Source organism: Limulus polyphemus, unplaced genomic scaffold (genome assembly GCF_000517525.1).
Source record: "Limulus polyphemus unplaced genomic scaffold, Limulus_polyphemus-2.1.2 Scaffold3001, whole genome shotgun sequence".
NCBI lineage: Eukaryota > Metazoa > Arthropoda > Merostomata > Xiphosura > Limulidae > Limulus > Limulus polyphemus.
Window position 1 is genome coordinate 53935 of NW_013668611.1, and position 17352 is coordinate 71286.

At 29.4% G+C, this 17352-nt stretch overlaps 1 protein-coding gene across 1 annotated transcript in view; it reads left to right on the forward strand.

Annotated features, from left to right (window-relative positions):
* The window catches only part of LOC106468418 (fibrillin-2-like), a gene marked incomplete at its 5' end in the record, with an annotated part of 135868 nt that overhangs the window by 53291 nt on the left and 65225 nt on the right, over nucleotides 1-17352 (forward strand). The window contains 7 exons of the mRNA XM_013928847.2: nucleotides 2610-2678; nucleotides 3132-3251; nucleotides 8306-8434; nucleotides 10377-10502; nucleotides 12097-12219; nucleotides 14300-14425; nucleotides 15139-15264. Coding sequence (XP_013784301.1) covers nucleotides 2610-2678; nucleotides 3132-3251; nucleotides 8306-8434; nucleotides 10377-10502; nucleotides 12097-12219; nucleotides 14300-14425; nucleotides 15139-15264 — 819 coding nt within the window. The remainder of the gene's footprint in view (nucleotides 1-2609; nucleotides 2679-3131; nucleotides 3252-8305; nucleotides 8435-10376; nucleotides 10503-12096; nucleotides 12220-14299; nucleotides 14426-15138; nucleotides 15265-17352) is intronic.

The following is a 17352-nucleotide window of genomic DNA, read 5'->3' on the forward strand; positions in this document are numbered from 1 at the left end:
GCACAAGGTAATTAGTGTGCGGACCAATTTCATTTATATAGTGCTCTGTGAACAGAAATTAGTTAGCATAAATCAGTTAAATGTCAAAAAATTAGGTGTCTACTTACTTGTGACCACTCAGTGTATATATATCAGAACTATCACTACCTATTTTAAATTTGTTGTTAAGAAGAAAAAGAAAAAAGAAAAGCATTTAGTTTTATATTTCTCACATGGCTTAATGATAATACAAGCTGCCCTAAACTTTTTTTCATGTACATCATGTAATGTTTCTCATTTATTTGTAAAGGAAGATTTAAATTGACAAACTCTCAAAACTGATACTTGAATGTAACTTCATGTAATTCTTTTCTGTTGCATATTTTAAATATTTTACTCCACCTAAGCACAAAGTTCAGATTGAAGAATAGGCATCCATCACAAGAATAAACTCTTGGCATTGTGTACATGACATTGTTCTTAGATCAGTTTTTTTTTTCCCATGTGTCTCATTTTTGTTTAGTCATTATTTAAATATTATTAATTTGTTGCTCTTTTTATTGCTGTTGTTGCTACATGCTCTGTAGCTGTTTTAATTTTGTTGCTAATGGTAAAATGATACACAAGCATCATGGAGATTTTAAATTTAAAAAAACATAATGTTAGATTATTGAGCAAAAAATATTTTGATATCTTTTATTAAAATGTAAAATGGAATATTTGTGTTTTTAATTCACAATTAATCATATAAGTTTTTCATTTTGAATATTTAAGTGAGTTATATGTTTCCTGTTGGATTGTGTTATTCAGTTATTCTTTTATTTTATACCTTTTTTCACTAGTACATAAAAACCTTTGATGTTTCATAAATCAATGAAATCATGAAAATGAACACAGAGAATGATAAGTAGTTCATTTAAGAAATAGTTTATTTATTTTTGTGTTACACAAAAGTGATTGATAGAAAAAAAAGTGCTTTAGATTAAATTACTTTGTATTGTCAGATATTATGAAACTAATATCAGCATGTTAATCTTATATGGTAAGTATTATATATCAATAACTTATGGTTCTTGTGAAACATATACCAACCAGTAACAGCATATCTTTAAGCAAAATGAAATGAAAGTATATTTATTCATGAAAGGAATTTATTACAATGAGAAAATGCACTTTTTTTTTTTTTTTTTATCTATACATGATACCTCAGATATAAATGTTACAACAATGAAGTTGTGATAGTATTATAATCTACTGAATCAGACTTGGCCTTGAAATCTAACACATATGTGTACACCATAAGCACTTTGCCTTTTATTGTTATGAATAAATTAGTAGCAGTTCTTGTATATAAAGCATCTTGTGAATATGTCAACTATTAATTTGCAATTTTATGCAAAGTACAATATACCTTGTTTGAACAAATGGGAAGAAATATTCCTTAGATACTGTATCTATGTCTGAAACACAAATTGTATTATTAAATTTATATGGAATGTAAGCATTCTTTAACCCAGGGTTTGAAATTTTTTCAAGAAAAATATTAGGCTGCAAGCAGTAACTGGAAATTACTCTAAAATTTTACATGTAATTATTTCTATTCTAATCTGAATAGAGTTATTAATCTTTCTAGAAATACATTTAACGTAATGTAAGACTGACTAACAAGAAATTTCATCTAAGATTACTATTTCTTAAAATCATTATGGTAAGAAATAAAACCAATTTTGCCAGTATTTTCCTGTTGATTTATAATATTTTTGTTTGTGGAAAAACAGTGATTATTTAATGGAAATCAAAAAATGGGTTTGTATTATTAATACTATGTAAACAAAAGATTGTGATGTTATTAATCCAAAATAATCTCCATTTTAACAAAAAAAATGTTGGTGAGTTATTTACTTCTAAAAGTATGCTTTATAGGTTGAAAATCAAATTGTAATTTTATTCCTTTTTATTTGCATGTTCTCATTAACAAAAGATCTGGAGATAAAATTTTAGTTATTTCACAAAAGTAAACTTTTGTGTTTGGAATGTTTGAAAATCTAAAGAAAAGTTAACCATCTTAAAATTTGACTAAAAGGAGGACCATAGGATCTACATGTTATATCTTATCTCACAGCAGGAAGCTTTAACTATTGATTCTGCTTGTAAATGTTTCATTAGCTAAAACTTGTGTACAGTTATGTGAGAACTGATGTATATATATTTGTGTGTGTGTATATGTATATATTGCTGGAATTTTTTTACCAACAGATAATGCGATGAAAATACTTTTATTTTAAAATGTCACTATTACTGAAGGCTTTATAAATATCATAGCTTTTGTACACAATCCATATGAAACTACTTATTCATAGCAACTCTTGGAAATAAAAAAATAATATATATATATATATATAATATGTTGATATAATACTAATTATCACACTTGATAAATTTGATTTTTACTGATGTTAGTATTAACTGTAAAGTATACTTACCTAATTAGTTTGTCAACAATAGATGACTCTTAGATAGCAAAGCTGATGTTCAGTTAATATCGAATTTGATAAAAATTAAAGAAAGAGCTTATAAAAAAAATTGATGTAGGAAGTAAGGGAATGTGATTAGGTTTTTGCATATTTCAGAGGATCATAAGAAATTATGCAGCACATCTCCTGGAACATATATAAACCCCATGACTGGCACAAAAGATGGTAAGTTCAGCAGAGTTTTATTCAGAAAGTTTTTTAAAAATTCATAAAAAAAACATTTTATTTCAGACCTTGAATATTTATGTCAATTACACGTTAACTAAAGTTATATATAGATAAAAGCCTACAACTTATCCACAAAGTTTCAGTTAACAAAAAAAAATGTATTTTAAACCAATTTATAGGTATTTATTGATGTAAACCTTTTATTTTCATAGCTTTAACATATTGATTTGTTATTGTCAAGTACATTGGGTTCTAGAAATATGACAACTTTGATTTTACAAATACAAAAACTAAAATTACAGTCTTTAAGCATTAGCATTTGGGTATACAAATCTGTTCAACCGATGTAGAAATTACAGACTTAAATATTGGCTCACACTCTTATTCAATTATTTTTGACCCACTTGTTATGATAGTCTGATGTGTGATCCTTATGTTTTTTTTATACAGATGTTGATGAGTGTCAGGGAATGGTATGTCAGAATGGAAACTGTGTTAACACAGTAGGAAGTTTTGAGTGTATTTGTAATCAAGGATATCGCTATGACTCTCTTATGCTCAAGTGTGAAGGTAATCATTTTAGTTTTTTCAATGTCTACTTATAAAAAATACCAAATAGAGTCCAGATTTGAAAAATCAATTCAGTTTAAGTAGAGAATTGGATATATCTGGACAGATATAAAAACATTTCTTATCTACTCACTTCAAAATATCAAATATTTGTGTCATTTGTAAGAGAAATGAATATCAAGCCATATATAAAAATTCCTATGGATTACTTGAATGCAGTTTCTGATGATAAAGGCTGAATTTCTATGCCAAAATTAGCATTAAATGTATATGCATTAAAATTGGTAAAAATAGTTAAAATGTTAAATACACAAGAACAAAACACCAATAATATAGAGAAAAGTACTTTATTTTCCTTTTTTATACTATGTAAAAGATCTTTCAATTTTCAATATTTATGAATTTTTTAACTTTTTATTTCTCTTAACCCTGTGGTTATTGGTCTCCTTTCTGTACATGTCAAGAGGTTTTTCAAAATTTAACTAAGCATCTTTACTATCAATGTATGTCAATGAAATTAGCATTATAATGTATAATTCAGTGTTTACATTATCTAAGTTTTAATATTTTTATTTCAAAAGAAACTTTTCAAAAATTATTAATCTTCAGTTTTGTTGCCTTGTGATACACAAGCACTTACAACTCTTAACTTTTAGTCTCTATAACTTTAATAATCCTTCATGTACACTAGGTGTCTATGTACAGACAGAAACAAGGCTAATTGCCTTTTTAACACATCCTTTTTTAAATTATTTAGGGAAAATTCCAACAAAAGAAAAATTAATTTCATGGGAAGTCTTGACAGAAACCATTCTTACTTTCTACATATAGAGTTGTGATTTTGCAGATAACTACTTATTTGAGCTAGATGTTTATGACCAATAGAAGAAGCTCTACTTATTTGAGCTAGATGTTTATAACCAATAGAAGGAGCTCATTTTGAACTACAATCTCCCAGTGGTTATTTTGAAACTGGCACACAGAATTCCTTACAAAGCATGTCAAACTGCTCTTAGCATTTTGCTGCTTTTGTCCTTGATAGCATTGCTTCTCACCTAGAAATATGTTAGTTAGATAGATAGTTAAGTTGTATTTAGGTTTTAGTTTTATATTTCATTTAATTATGTGTTATTTCTATTTTAAATGCATTTTTGAAAGGTTTTAATATTTAAAAAAATAAAACAAAATTTGCCTCAGTTCATGAGGCTTAGTGTAGTACATGAGCACAACAATATTCTGCCAATGGCAATAAAGTATTTCTGCCAATGATACCACAATATTACCCGAGGATGCCCGTTAACATATGGTGCAATAAATAATAACAATAAAGGACAGGAAAGGAAAATGAAACATTAAAAATAAACTATATGTGAAAATATAAAGGCTTTCAATTAAGAATATAAAGAAAAGATCTTTTAAGATTATTCAACAACAAATTAAAGTTATGCATACTTTTTCTATTTCTTAATTTTAAACATTTCATTGCACTATACTTTGATGATAATACTCGAAATATTCAGAGTTTGAGTCTAAATAATTATAATAAAAAAATAACAAATGTTTAGTTAAAATAATAGTAACCTCTAACAAAATGTTTCCAGTTTTTGTAAAGATACGTTAAGAAATTTTAGAGTTACCATATGTATTGTTGAACATGTATCATTCCCCATATGGGCTAGGCCCAATGGACTTAAACCATAATCATATGGTTAATTTATGTGTGAATGTTTAAATATCTTTCTTCTTCTTTTTGAAGATAACTTCATAAGAAAGGTTCAGTGCATTGATTATTTGAGACAAGACTAAATATACACTCGGAAAGTTTGAAAGCAAAAAGTATGAGGAGTTCAGTTTCTCCAAATTGGCATTATCTAAGAAACACATTTTTTTTACTGGGTTATCCATATAGAAGTATTTTCACTTTTTCAGAAGTTCCCGAAATTTAAAATATTAAAACACTATTTCTTAAACGTTTTTTTACTGGCAATACTACTAAATGTCATTCAGTGAAATTTGACTTTCAAAAAAGTCATTTGGTAAAACTTAGGCATTCAGGTTTTTGAAAAGTACAATGAAAATCAAGAAACAAATTTAGGCCTGAACAAATGGTGCAAACTTAAGGTGCATTGCTATCTAATGTGCTTTAAAATTTTACATAATGGTGTAATGTTTGGTATACAAATGCAAAAACCATTTGATAACAAGAATTTTCTCATTAAATTGGTTTTTAACCCATATTCAAAGTTTTGGGAGGGATATTTTATTATTTACAGTTGAGTATTTTGAATATCCAACTGAAATTGAAAAGCAAGCTTACACTTAATGAATAGTAAGAAATTTGTTTACTGAATGAAAAACTATTAGGTTAAAACAAACATTACACACTCTTGTTATTTATTATTTTTAATTTTATGTTATCTAGCCCATGACACTGATTATACTGAATGACTTTTCTATATTAGCTTATTAGTGTATTAATCAGTTTCTTTTCTCATCCTTTCTGTTATGCATCTTAGTTGTAATATTTCATTAACATGTTCTTACACCTTGTTCTTTCATAAATATTTGCTTGAATGTTTAATAAAAAATGTTATAAATATTATAATTAGTATTCTATTATATACCCATTGCTTGTGTCTATGTATGGCTCAAATTATAGTTAATAAATATTATTGAACTGAATTTGATTTATATATGAAGTTCAGTTATTAGGACTCCCCCCCCCCCTACAAAATCTGCCTTAAGCTCCCCAAGTCTTATCCTGTTCTGCATGTTACTGTCATTTCTTGTACACATTGGGCATTTCAGTAATTATCAATAGGTCTGATCAGACCTGAATACCAAAAATTGAATTTCAAAAAAGTGAAACATTGTTATTATTCCTTAATGCTTCAAGAACATTGATGTTATAAAATAATAAAATTCTCTAAAGTACGTTTAGTTATGAAACATAAAGTTCTACTTACCTTACAGGTTTAAATTTGATTGATGAATTTGAATTTTTGTTTATTTGCAATTGATAACTTTTAAATAGCATTCTTAAATTATAGAGAAAATGCTGGTTGCATAAATACTGAAAATAAATAACATGATTTTGAGGATGTGTATATATTGATAAATATGAACTTAAGTTTTATTTGAGAGTATTGTCTTGAACTTACTGCATGAAGCGACGTTTTGCAAATGGAAATGTAGTCTGTGAAACATTAGATATAAGCAATATTTGTCATATTGACAGAATAAGAAAAACAGCAAATATAATAGATGCAGTAAGGTTCATTCTAAGAACTAAATGGAAATGGGCTGGGCATGTAGCAAGATATTCTGATAATAGGTGGACGTTAAGAATAATGGAACGGCAACCTAGGATAGGGAAAATATCTAAGGGGAAAGCAAAAGAGAAGATGGAGGGACGATATAGCAGTGGAAGCAGGCATCAATGGGACACAGTATGCAAGGAATAGGAAATACTTGACTAGTCTGACAGAGAGCTACATCCAATGAGAGATGACTGCAGCTTAGACAGATAGATAGAACACTTGTCTGTTAATTCAAGTATTTAGTTTACTAAAAGCAGAAAAGATGTTAAAATCAAATATCCTACTACTAGATTCAAAGCAGATAAACTATTATTATCCTATGCTCTCAAATAATAATCATGCAAAAAATAATTTACCCAGTCAACAGTTAGCTTGTCTCAATGTTGACAAACATTCAGAAATATACATCAATCTAAATTAAAATAAATATTGCAAGTATTAGCCCTTAGTTTTTAAGTGTGCAGTGTGTTAGAGAAAAGTGATAATAATGATTATAATTAGTTACACATCTATTTAATTTGTTTTATATCAGTAATTATAGCAAAGAATAGGATATTCCTGTCATTTTAGCATAGCAGCAAATAGTTGGACTATCAAATGAAAGACATGACAGAAATTTGCTATAAATATTTTTAAATATGTGGATGGGCCTGTGTGCTTTTGATTTTTTAAAAATGACTTGTTAGTCATTGCTTGTGAGTTAATCCTTCAGCATAACTCATGCAGCATTCGCTTAGCATATGCAAGATCCTAAGTTTGAATACTGTTAAGAGGGAAACAAATCAACTTGAATTACTACAGAAAAACTGGTGGCAATGTGAAGTTGTTCCATGATCTTGAGATAAGGCTTGAGGAAAGATCTAGTTTGTGAGAGGGGAAGAACATGGTAGTCATCAAAAAGTGCTCACTAGCAATTGCTTTATCATAGTTAATAGATCATTTCAATTTTGTGTCTTGAGTTCAAATCATTCTTTAGGGAGATGAAAGAAATTGGAATCTCACAAGCCTAGCTGTCATGAAATATAGGGTGCCATAAAAGTTTGACCTTGATATTCATAGCTTTTATGTCTTTGTTTTATATATATGATACACAGTTGGATATATAAGGAATTAATTATATGTATAAATGTTACTAGAAAAACTTAGCACTTGTATCTTAGATGTTATACTTTCTGTATATCAGTAAGACAGTAGTTAGTGACCACAGCTGTTGCAACACTGTGTCATTACATGGTTCACAGTATTTTCCAGGAGGTTGAAAGTATGAATTCCTTAATGCTGCATCAACATTATTCCAGTTCCAGTAATAAGATTTAATTATTTCTGTATTTTCTATTGTCTTATCAGCATGTTGGTTGTGTACTGGATAACCTTAACTGTTTATCTTTGTGTGTACCATTATGTTGAAGATCATATGCACATCAAACAGCATGGTACTTTTTAAAACACAAATGTTTAGTAGAATCTTTTCGAACCCAGTTCTTACTTATTAATATTTATAGTTCTATTTTTTAATGGTGCCCATTAAAACTACCCTGAACATCAGTTAAACCATTTATGTTTATATTGGAAAATGCCCACAATTTTATGTCAATTTGATCACCTTTATTTTGATTATATGTCAATGGTACAAACATGTCAATTTGTCTGATTGTGCATTTGTATATCCACTAGTAGCTAGTACATCACCTTGGGTCCTGTTTTTGTAACATTTGTAGAATTTTGTGTTGGTAGATATTGATGAATGTTTGGAGAGGATAAACATTTGTCGTGGAAGCTCAAGATGTGTGAATACTCCTGGCAGTTTTACATGTGAATGCCCTGAGGGATATAAACTTTCTGCAAATAGAAGGGATTGTGTTGGTAAGGATTGCCTGATTTTGTTAATTCAAAATACAATATTTGGTGCATATGAATCAACCAACATAAGCTTCAATCTTTTATTTTTTTAAACTGAAAGTTTAAGGACTATGATTAATAAACTTTAATTAGAAATAAGCAATTAGGTATGAACAACAGGTGTGGTTGTACATTAAAAAAGAAAATGAGCCAGGAACAGTACAGTGATGGAACATATCAAAATACTTTTAGATACAAATATTTAAAGTACTACTTACCTTATTTATGAACTAGCAGAAATGCTGCCATATGGGTGGCTTTTTGTGCTAGTAATTATTGATTGTAATATTCATACCTCATTGAAAACAATTTTATAAAAAGGAAACATTTTCTAAAAAAAGTATTTTTTTGTGGGAAGTACTGCATGGGAAAAGTGTTCAGATTGTGCTATATAGTCATACACAGCTCATTGCATCAGAATGATTCAATGTACCAAGCTCAAAATTTGAATAAATTTTACTGATATAAATTGTAATATTTTTATATATTAAAAGTGGAAAAATAATAGTTTTTTAAGAACTCCAGTTTCTCAGTGCTATATTTAAAAATTACATCAATAAATATATAGTTAAACCCTCATGTACAATCCTAGTGAAAGTCATGTTCTTGTTGTGAGGAGAGTACTTTTATTTAAAATTGTGTTCTATTATAAAGAAATAGTTGTTGCACATACATCAGTTATTTTTCTAATTGTCTGAATCAAGAATACCCAAAGTATGAAATATTTTATGGATTTTTGTTTGTAGTGCGATTCAATAGATGGTACAGGTGTTTTGTTTACACACATAGATACTGACATACATGCTACCTACGTCCATTATACTAAGATGATTTGAAAGGTGTGGCAGTTCATAACTGAATAAAGACTTTTTTTTAAATTTGTACATTTTGAAAATTACATTTAAATTAGTAAAAAATCCTAATTGAATAAACAAAGTTATTTTTTAATATATATTATTTGTGCTAATTACTAAGATTTTTTTATCATAATAATATGTCTTATTCAGCTTTAATAAAAAATGTTACATTTCCTGCAGTTGGGTAGCCATGAACCTGAAAAGTAAGAAAACTCGGGAAATTTATAATGGGGTCAAAAGGTCAAGGAATATTGAAAAGTATCCCAAAACCTGGAAAAGTTAGGGAAAATTGTGGCTCCCCTAATTTTTTCTTTATCTCAGAACCTGTACACATATACGAACCATGATGTAGGTTAGCTAAGCAACTGTTTGATGTATTTTAACATAACCTTAGTCAGTCACTCCATTAATGACATTTATTTAATTCATTATATTTGATGATAGATCAGATATTATTCTGTAAATAAAAAATTCAACATTTTATTATTTACCTTCACATTGCAGTTTCCTTGTTTGAAGATATTTTTCTGTAAGATTGTTGGCTGAATTTAAGTATGTTCCATTTTATTAGTCTCTGTAACCAGATAAGAAGCCTAAATGGTTTTAATTAGATAGGAGTATGAGGAAATTTTGCTTGGAAAGTAAAAAATATTGGGAAAAAATATGGCCACCTTGACTTTAATAATAGTTATTACTCTCCTAATTATTAAACACCTGACTTATATCACAGTTTATCCTTTCACTTCAAAGCAGGATGAGCTGTTTTTACTGGGAGTGTTCAAGTGAAATTCTAAAAAAAAACATGAGTATAGGTATGTTTTCTTCAGTTAATGTATTTTTGTGTGAACATTCATATGTTTGTTTGTTGTTTTTATATTAGGTAATTGTGATGATTTATCATTTGTCAGTATTTATGCAAATTTTACTCTTAGGTTGGGAAAAATTACCTTTTTTCATGCTTATCTATAATTTCATTAATATGACTAAAATAGAGTGAGAGTACAATATATCATATAATCTCCAATTTTAAGATCATTGATTAATTCTAGACATTGATGAATGCTTGGAAATAGAAGGATTTTGTACAAATGGAGTCTGCTCCAACCTTCAAGGAAGCTATCGATGTACTTGTAACATTGGTTACAAACCTTCCCCTAATAGCGACCAGTGTGTGGGTAAGTAACAGGCTATAAATAAGATAACACATAAGCCTGAAAGCACTGTGTTCTGGCTAAAAATCAAACAAGATGACATTTCTTATCTGTTAATGAAAATTACAAGATATGAATAACATGTGGATGTAGTAGGTCATCAAAAAATTAATGTAACTTTTTTAGATGAAAAAACCTGAACAACTTATATATCAAAACAAAACATTTATTAAATGAAATAGTCTCTATTCTTATCGATGTTGCTTTTCCATCTTATAATCAGGTTGTTAATGCATCAATATCAATTCCAACATGTCTTTGTGTATCAGGAACAGCCAGAAATAGATCTGCAAAAAAGTCATACCCCAGTCATAGTAAGCAAAGTGTTATAACTTGTAATGGGTGGAAATCCATTAATAAAAAGGTCAGTGGCAAAAGCCATCCACATACCCCAGGCAACAGTATGGAAAATAATAAGAAAGGATTTCTGTGTCTAAAAGTAACACAAGCTATGTGTATACATGCTGTTTCTGTGACATATCCTTTCAACCATCATATACTTCAAACAGCATAAATGTTTATTTATGCTATTTGACACAAAAAATACAGATCAATTTGCCAGACACAGCACCTGTGGATTTCTGTAAGATTGGATGGCACTGGGAAACCATGTCCATGTACACTAGATGGATTATGGAAAGCAAATAGAAAGCAATGGTGTGCTTCGGGCAAAACAGCCTTTTGTCAGAGGCTTTTGTAAAGGAAATTATGCTGCAGGGTTGTTTTCATATAAAGCATGACTGGACATGGTGACATAGAGTATAACAAAGTGATGAGGTTCCAAAGCCATTTTAATATAACACACTTAATCCTATATATAATCCTCATATAATTCTGGGTGCTTAATTTATGCTCATGTCAAGTATAATATCCAAGACTTAAGTTGTGAATTTTTTTATTTCTAAAAGTTAGCCTTACTGTGTAACTTAAACTCTCATAATTTTCTCTAAAATCTGAGTTTAATTTTTTCTGGTTTTTAGTTTCTTCTTTTCAGTTTTATGTTTATTTGTAATGAAGTAATTTCATAGTAGAACCTTCCCAAATTATACTCACTGAAGAGAGTAAAAATTTGAAAATTTAGCTAACATTTTCTTACAAATTCATTTTATTGGATGTTTATTCAATCCAATCTTTGTGCATTTTCAAAGAAAATTTCAAGCTGATTGATCAAAAGATGAAGTAGTTCTAATATGTAAGCTTGCAGTGACAATTCAAATTGACATTACTTATGTGCTGGATTTCCTTATTTTCTATTAATTTTTGCAACACAAAAAAAGATTAAAACTGATTACAACATTTTTCTTGCTTTTTGATGAGCTTTGAGCTGTAGTTCATGTTAACAGCATGATGAGTGCTACTAGTATGCTCAAATTATTATTAAACTTCAGTATGAGAATATCCATTGTCCAGTGGATTGTCTTTAAGTGTGTATTAAAATTCAAGTGTCTGTAATATCATAACAATTAATCTTTTTCTGATTAACCTTAAAATTTGATCAATCCTTCTATTGACTCTTTGGTATTATAAGAATGATCCAGATGAGTTTTAATTTATACAGATATTGATGAGTGTGCCAGAAGTCCTGGGATATGCTCCAATGGTACTTGTCAAAACACACCTGGGTCTTACCAATGTGCCTGTAATACTGGTTTTCAAATTACATCACAAGGAGATTGTTATGGTCAGTATTTTTCCATTTTTTTTGCATTTGAAGAAGATATACGAAATATTAAATCATGGAAATACATGAAAGAAAAAGTATTGAAAAAGTATAATTTTAAAATGTATGTTTGTTTATTATTTTGTATTTGCTTTTTTGGTAATAGGCTGTGAAAGTAAGATTGATAAATGCTATTCTGCTTGATACATGTGAAATGCCTACAAAGTTAGCATCTAATGGGGATTTTCTTTACAGTGTTTTTTTCTTTTCTCTACAAAGATTGACTGACTACTATTTGTTCAGTTCATTCTGTCTGTTTGTTATTTTTAGTAGAAATCAAATTAGATGTAGCCAGAACTTCTAATCATATAGATTAGAAATAAGCAAAGGGCAGAGCTACTTTTCCTCCATAGTCTGTGTTATCCATACTTGTCCAGGAGGATGTTGTATGATATTTTATCTCAACATTAGAATGCTTTTCACTATAAGTAACAATAATGCAACGACAAATTGCTTTTTTAATATTGTAATAAGTCAAATGGTAGTAAGAATATATGTTGAATGTTAGAAGAAATTCTAAAAGGTTTATTTTTACAAAAATGAATGTAATTGAGAAATGAAGGCCAACACCTGGCCTTAAGAATCTGCATTAGAAAAATAGCCAGAAAATCATGTGATCATTTCAAACTCACTATATTGTAAAAAAACAAATGGTTAAATGAACAGGCTGTTAATCAGAAACTCTTCTGATTCCTGTGTTAATCATATTCTATTCTGTTATATTATTCTGAACTTGTTAATCATTTAAACTAAGGTAGGCAAATAAAATTACCATAAAATAATTCTGGTTTATTGTGATGCATTTTATTAGAATACAGTTTTCCATTAATGTAGCCTGAAAGTAATGCCTACCTAAACATTTCATCATTCACACATCACTCTTGTTCATATGTAATGGTCATCAAACTAAATAAAATAATAGTGTGCAATTGATGTGAAATAAACTTACAACATTTACAGTACTATTAGAATTATTCAAAATACATAACTTGTGGACTACCATAATCTGAATTTTTCACATTTACAGTACTGTTACGTCTCTGTTTGTTAATTGATTTTCCGTAACTTCGTTCCGACGAAACTTAAGCGACACAAGTCCTTTCTTAATAAAACTGGTTTATTCTTCCCGAATATAATTTTACCGATACACTCAACTTCAACAATCACGCTAAACAAACGCTGTAACGTCTCTCGTGCTCTCTGACTGCAGTTCAATTACTCACTGTCTATACACACATTACATTACCGCGTCACGTTGTCCCCCTCTTATATATACCCGACTACCCTATATCTAGTAAATACTAGAGCATTCGCCAAAATACAGGATAGTTCTAGAAAGTAGAGAGCATGAGAATCACATGATCTCGATGATGCAACAGTACTATTAGAATTATTCAAAATACATAACTTGTGAACTGCCATAATTGAATTTTTCATTAATTTTTGTAATGGCTTTAACCATACAAGAATCTTGGTTTTTAAAATATACAACTCATATAATGAGTGTATTTAAGAACCACTACTTCTTGTGTATATTTTTGTGTTACTTTAACATAACATTAAGTGACACTTGGACAGAGAATATTTTTAGTTTCAGTATTTTTCCAGATTACAGTTGAAGTACATTTAAACATATCTTTTCTACCATTTACTTATTTGCACAAACTTAACAAAGCTCCATGTATGTGCAGCTAACATACACTTGTTCTTGTTACCATTTTCTTCTTTAGAACACAAGAAGTTAAATAATTCCTTTTTTTTTGTAATTTCATTCAATCAAAATAATATATTTCTCTTCTTGGCATACATTTTGTACTTATTATAGGAAATAATTTAAATAAGGGGATATACCAATTGCCAAAATAACATTCCTAATTTACATTAACACTTGAGTCATACATATGAAATTATTGTACTATGTTCCACCTAAAAATAAATGTAAATACAGCATAAGTGTTGGTTTGTTAAATTCATATTATCATAATATAAAACTAGAAGTGAAACAAGCTATTTACTGATTGGTATTTTCTTACTTTTGAAGATGTTGATGAATGTAGAACACAGTATGGGATCTGTTTGAATGGGCGATGTAGGAACACCATTGGAAGCTTTGAATGCCAGTGTCAAGAAGGTTACCAATTAAGTTCAGACAGGCGCAGCTGTATTGGTGAGGTCTTTGTACTCTTCTTGTTGACTTTTAAAGAAATATATTATAATCTTATAAGTTCCAACTTAACATTCCTTTCCCACAGTTATTTCAGTAATTGCCTACTTTCTGAATAAATTTTCAAATTTGTCTTTGAAAATTTGTCAAGGTGTAAACACTAAGGAAAATTTTAATTTGCTTCTGCTCATTTGAACTAATTTTTCTCTTTGGTAGAAGTATTTTCCTGTTTTTGTAATAATTATAAAACATTTTTCTAGTACATAATATTAGGACAGAAAAATGACTTGTATTTAAGTTGATGAAGAAAAGTATTGTGGGTTTTCACAGTAAATATAAGATAAATATACACCATGCTGTACCATTTTTACAAACAATGCTGCTGTGTAAGTCATTTAACAACTTGCTTGGAATTGCTAGAATTTTGTCTTGTTTGCACCTGATTGTAAAGTTTGCTGATTGATAATAATATATTCAGGTTTTCACTTGAAATTATACTACAACAACGTTTTTTTTATTGTATATAAAGTTTATACCACCTTCATTTAGTTTCGGTCTCCAGACTAGGGAGAAATGCATAAGAACAATAATTATTGTAACACATTTGATTTTTTAAGTCAACTTGTTTTTTATAACATAGTTTATAATGTAATTAAAATTCAGTTTTTTAGCTATATAAGTTAAATCATATTTTTTGTTGTTGTTTCTTGTGTTAGATGTAAATGAATGTGTGGAGTATGAGAATTTGTGCTCAGAAGGGACATGCCAAAACTCAGAAGGCTCCTTTGTATGTGTTTGCCCAGAAGGATACACATTAACACCCAACAGGCGAAATTGCCAAGGTATAAAATTTAATCTGTGTTTGATGTAATAACAGTGATATTGTTTTGAAACTCATACAGTAACATTTGAAGCTATGGCAATACTTTAATGTAGCTATAATGTTCTTTGTGATTTTATTTTTATCAAACTTCATAATTAATACCAATGTGACTGTTGAGTTAATTATAAATATTGACTAGTTGATGACCACTGCACATGAAAATTGTAATGATAAGAAATTATAGTACATATATAGTTTTAATACCATTACTCTTTTTTGTCATACTTGTAGAATTATAGAATTTGTTTTGTCATTCTAGATCACTTCAGCAGGCATGACATTTAAACCACTAAAATTTATCAGATGTGACTTAACCCTGCAATTTTGAGATTTGGTTCAACAATAAAATGTTTTAGAAATTGATGTTTTCTGTGTGAAAGCACAGGATGCTACAGAGGATTAATCACCCTGTTAGATATACCCAACTTTAATAGTTTAAGTTTAATGCAAGAGTTACGAGTTGATAGTTTATATAACACGAGTTAATTATTTTTAGAAGTGATAGTTTATCACAGGTTTGTATATGTAACTGCAAATCATATGTTGTGTAGTTCAGTAGTTATAAATTGGTAATTATTGTATTATTGCATCATAATTCAAGAACATTCTGAGTTTTTCTTGTTGTTATAATTGAGTGTTATTGTGTCATAATATCTAATAGTGTGTGAAACGATCTAGACCCCTGTTGGGGTGTAAATATGCACTGAAAATGTCGTTCAAAGTTAGATCTAGACTGTGTGATTGTAAGTTTAGCCATAAAGAGTGTATAGTGGCAATATTTAAAGATCCTGTTGTAAAAAAAAGGGTAGAGAAAAAATTATTTGTTTTGTCCAATTGTGTTTTAAAGTGATTGAATCAGCCTGTGTGGACTTTGACGAAAAAGAGACAATTATTTAAAGTTCTGGACACAACTGTGATAACCAGCATTGTAAAAAACATTTGCATATACATTTGACTTGTTTTAATATATTTTTACGTCTTCGGAATTTATGGAAAATTAACTAACGAAGTTCCAACGAAACTTTAGCGACACAAGTCCTTTCTTAAATAAAACTGGTTTATTCTTTCCGAATACAACTTTACCGATACACTTAATTTCAACAGTCGCTCCACAAAAAACGCTCACGTCTCACGTGGCCAACAATATATTTTCCGCATACATTCAATTACTCATTGCACTGTTCCCCATCACGTTGTGACCGACTATCCCTTCCTTAATTAGACCGTCCATGACCTTTTCTATCTCTTGTAACAGTTCAATTACTCACTACCTACACATTATCCCGTCACGTTGTGACCATCTTATATATACCAGACTACCCCTAATCTAGTAAATGCTAGGGCATTCACGAAGAAACAGGATATTTCTAGAAAGGGGGTGGCGTGATACTAGTCACGAGACCTCGCTGATGCAACAATACGTTTACGACAGCGGTAATCACGTGAATCTGGTAACAAGTCATGATATTCTAGAAGGATCGGGGAACATCACGAATAATCCAGTATGTGCTAGGCGCCCTCTATTCCTGTATATAAGTGCGCCGGATAACGTGAGACAAATTAATCAGAATTAAATTGCAGACAGGCAGAGATAAAGACGGACAATTGAGTCAAGCGCTGTAGTGACCGTAAGTAAGTGCACGAATCATTGTGAATTATAGCGTGTGTTTAAAGTGACTGTGGAAATTAAGTGTATTACAAAGTTGAATTGAGAAAGAATAAACTAGTTTTATTTAAGAAAGGACTTGTATCGCTAAAAGTTTCATCCAAAAGAAATTATACGGGAAATTAACAAACGAACACAGAGACGTAACAATACAAATTGAAACATTGAAAGTATAGCTTACAACACTTCCCTCTTTCTCGATTGTGAAGTCCCTTGAACATTTCTAATACACAAATAAAATATACACCTGGAAAAAAGTTAAGCACCCCAAATATTTTTCAGGATTGCTTATTGAAAATAAGGTTTAATTTTCATGATGTTGAGCAATGTTCATAATTTCAAACATAATTAAAAGGATGCGAGCGTTCAGGTGTGACATTT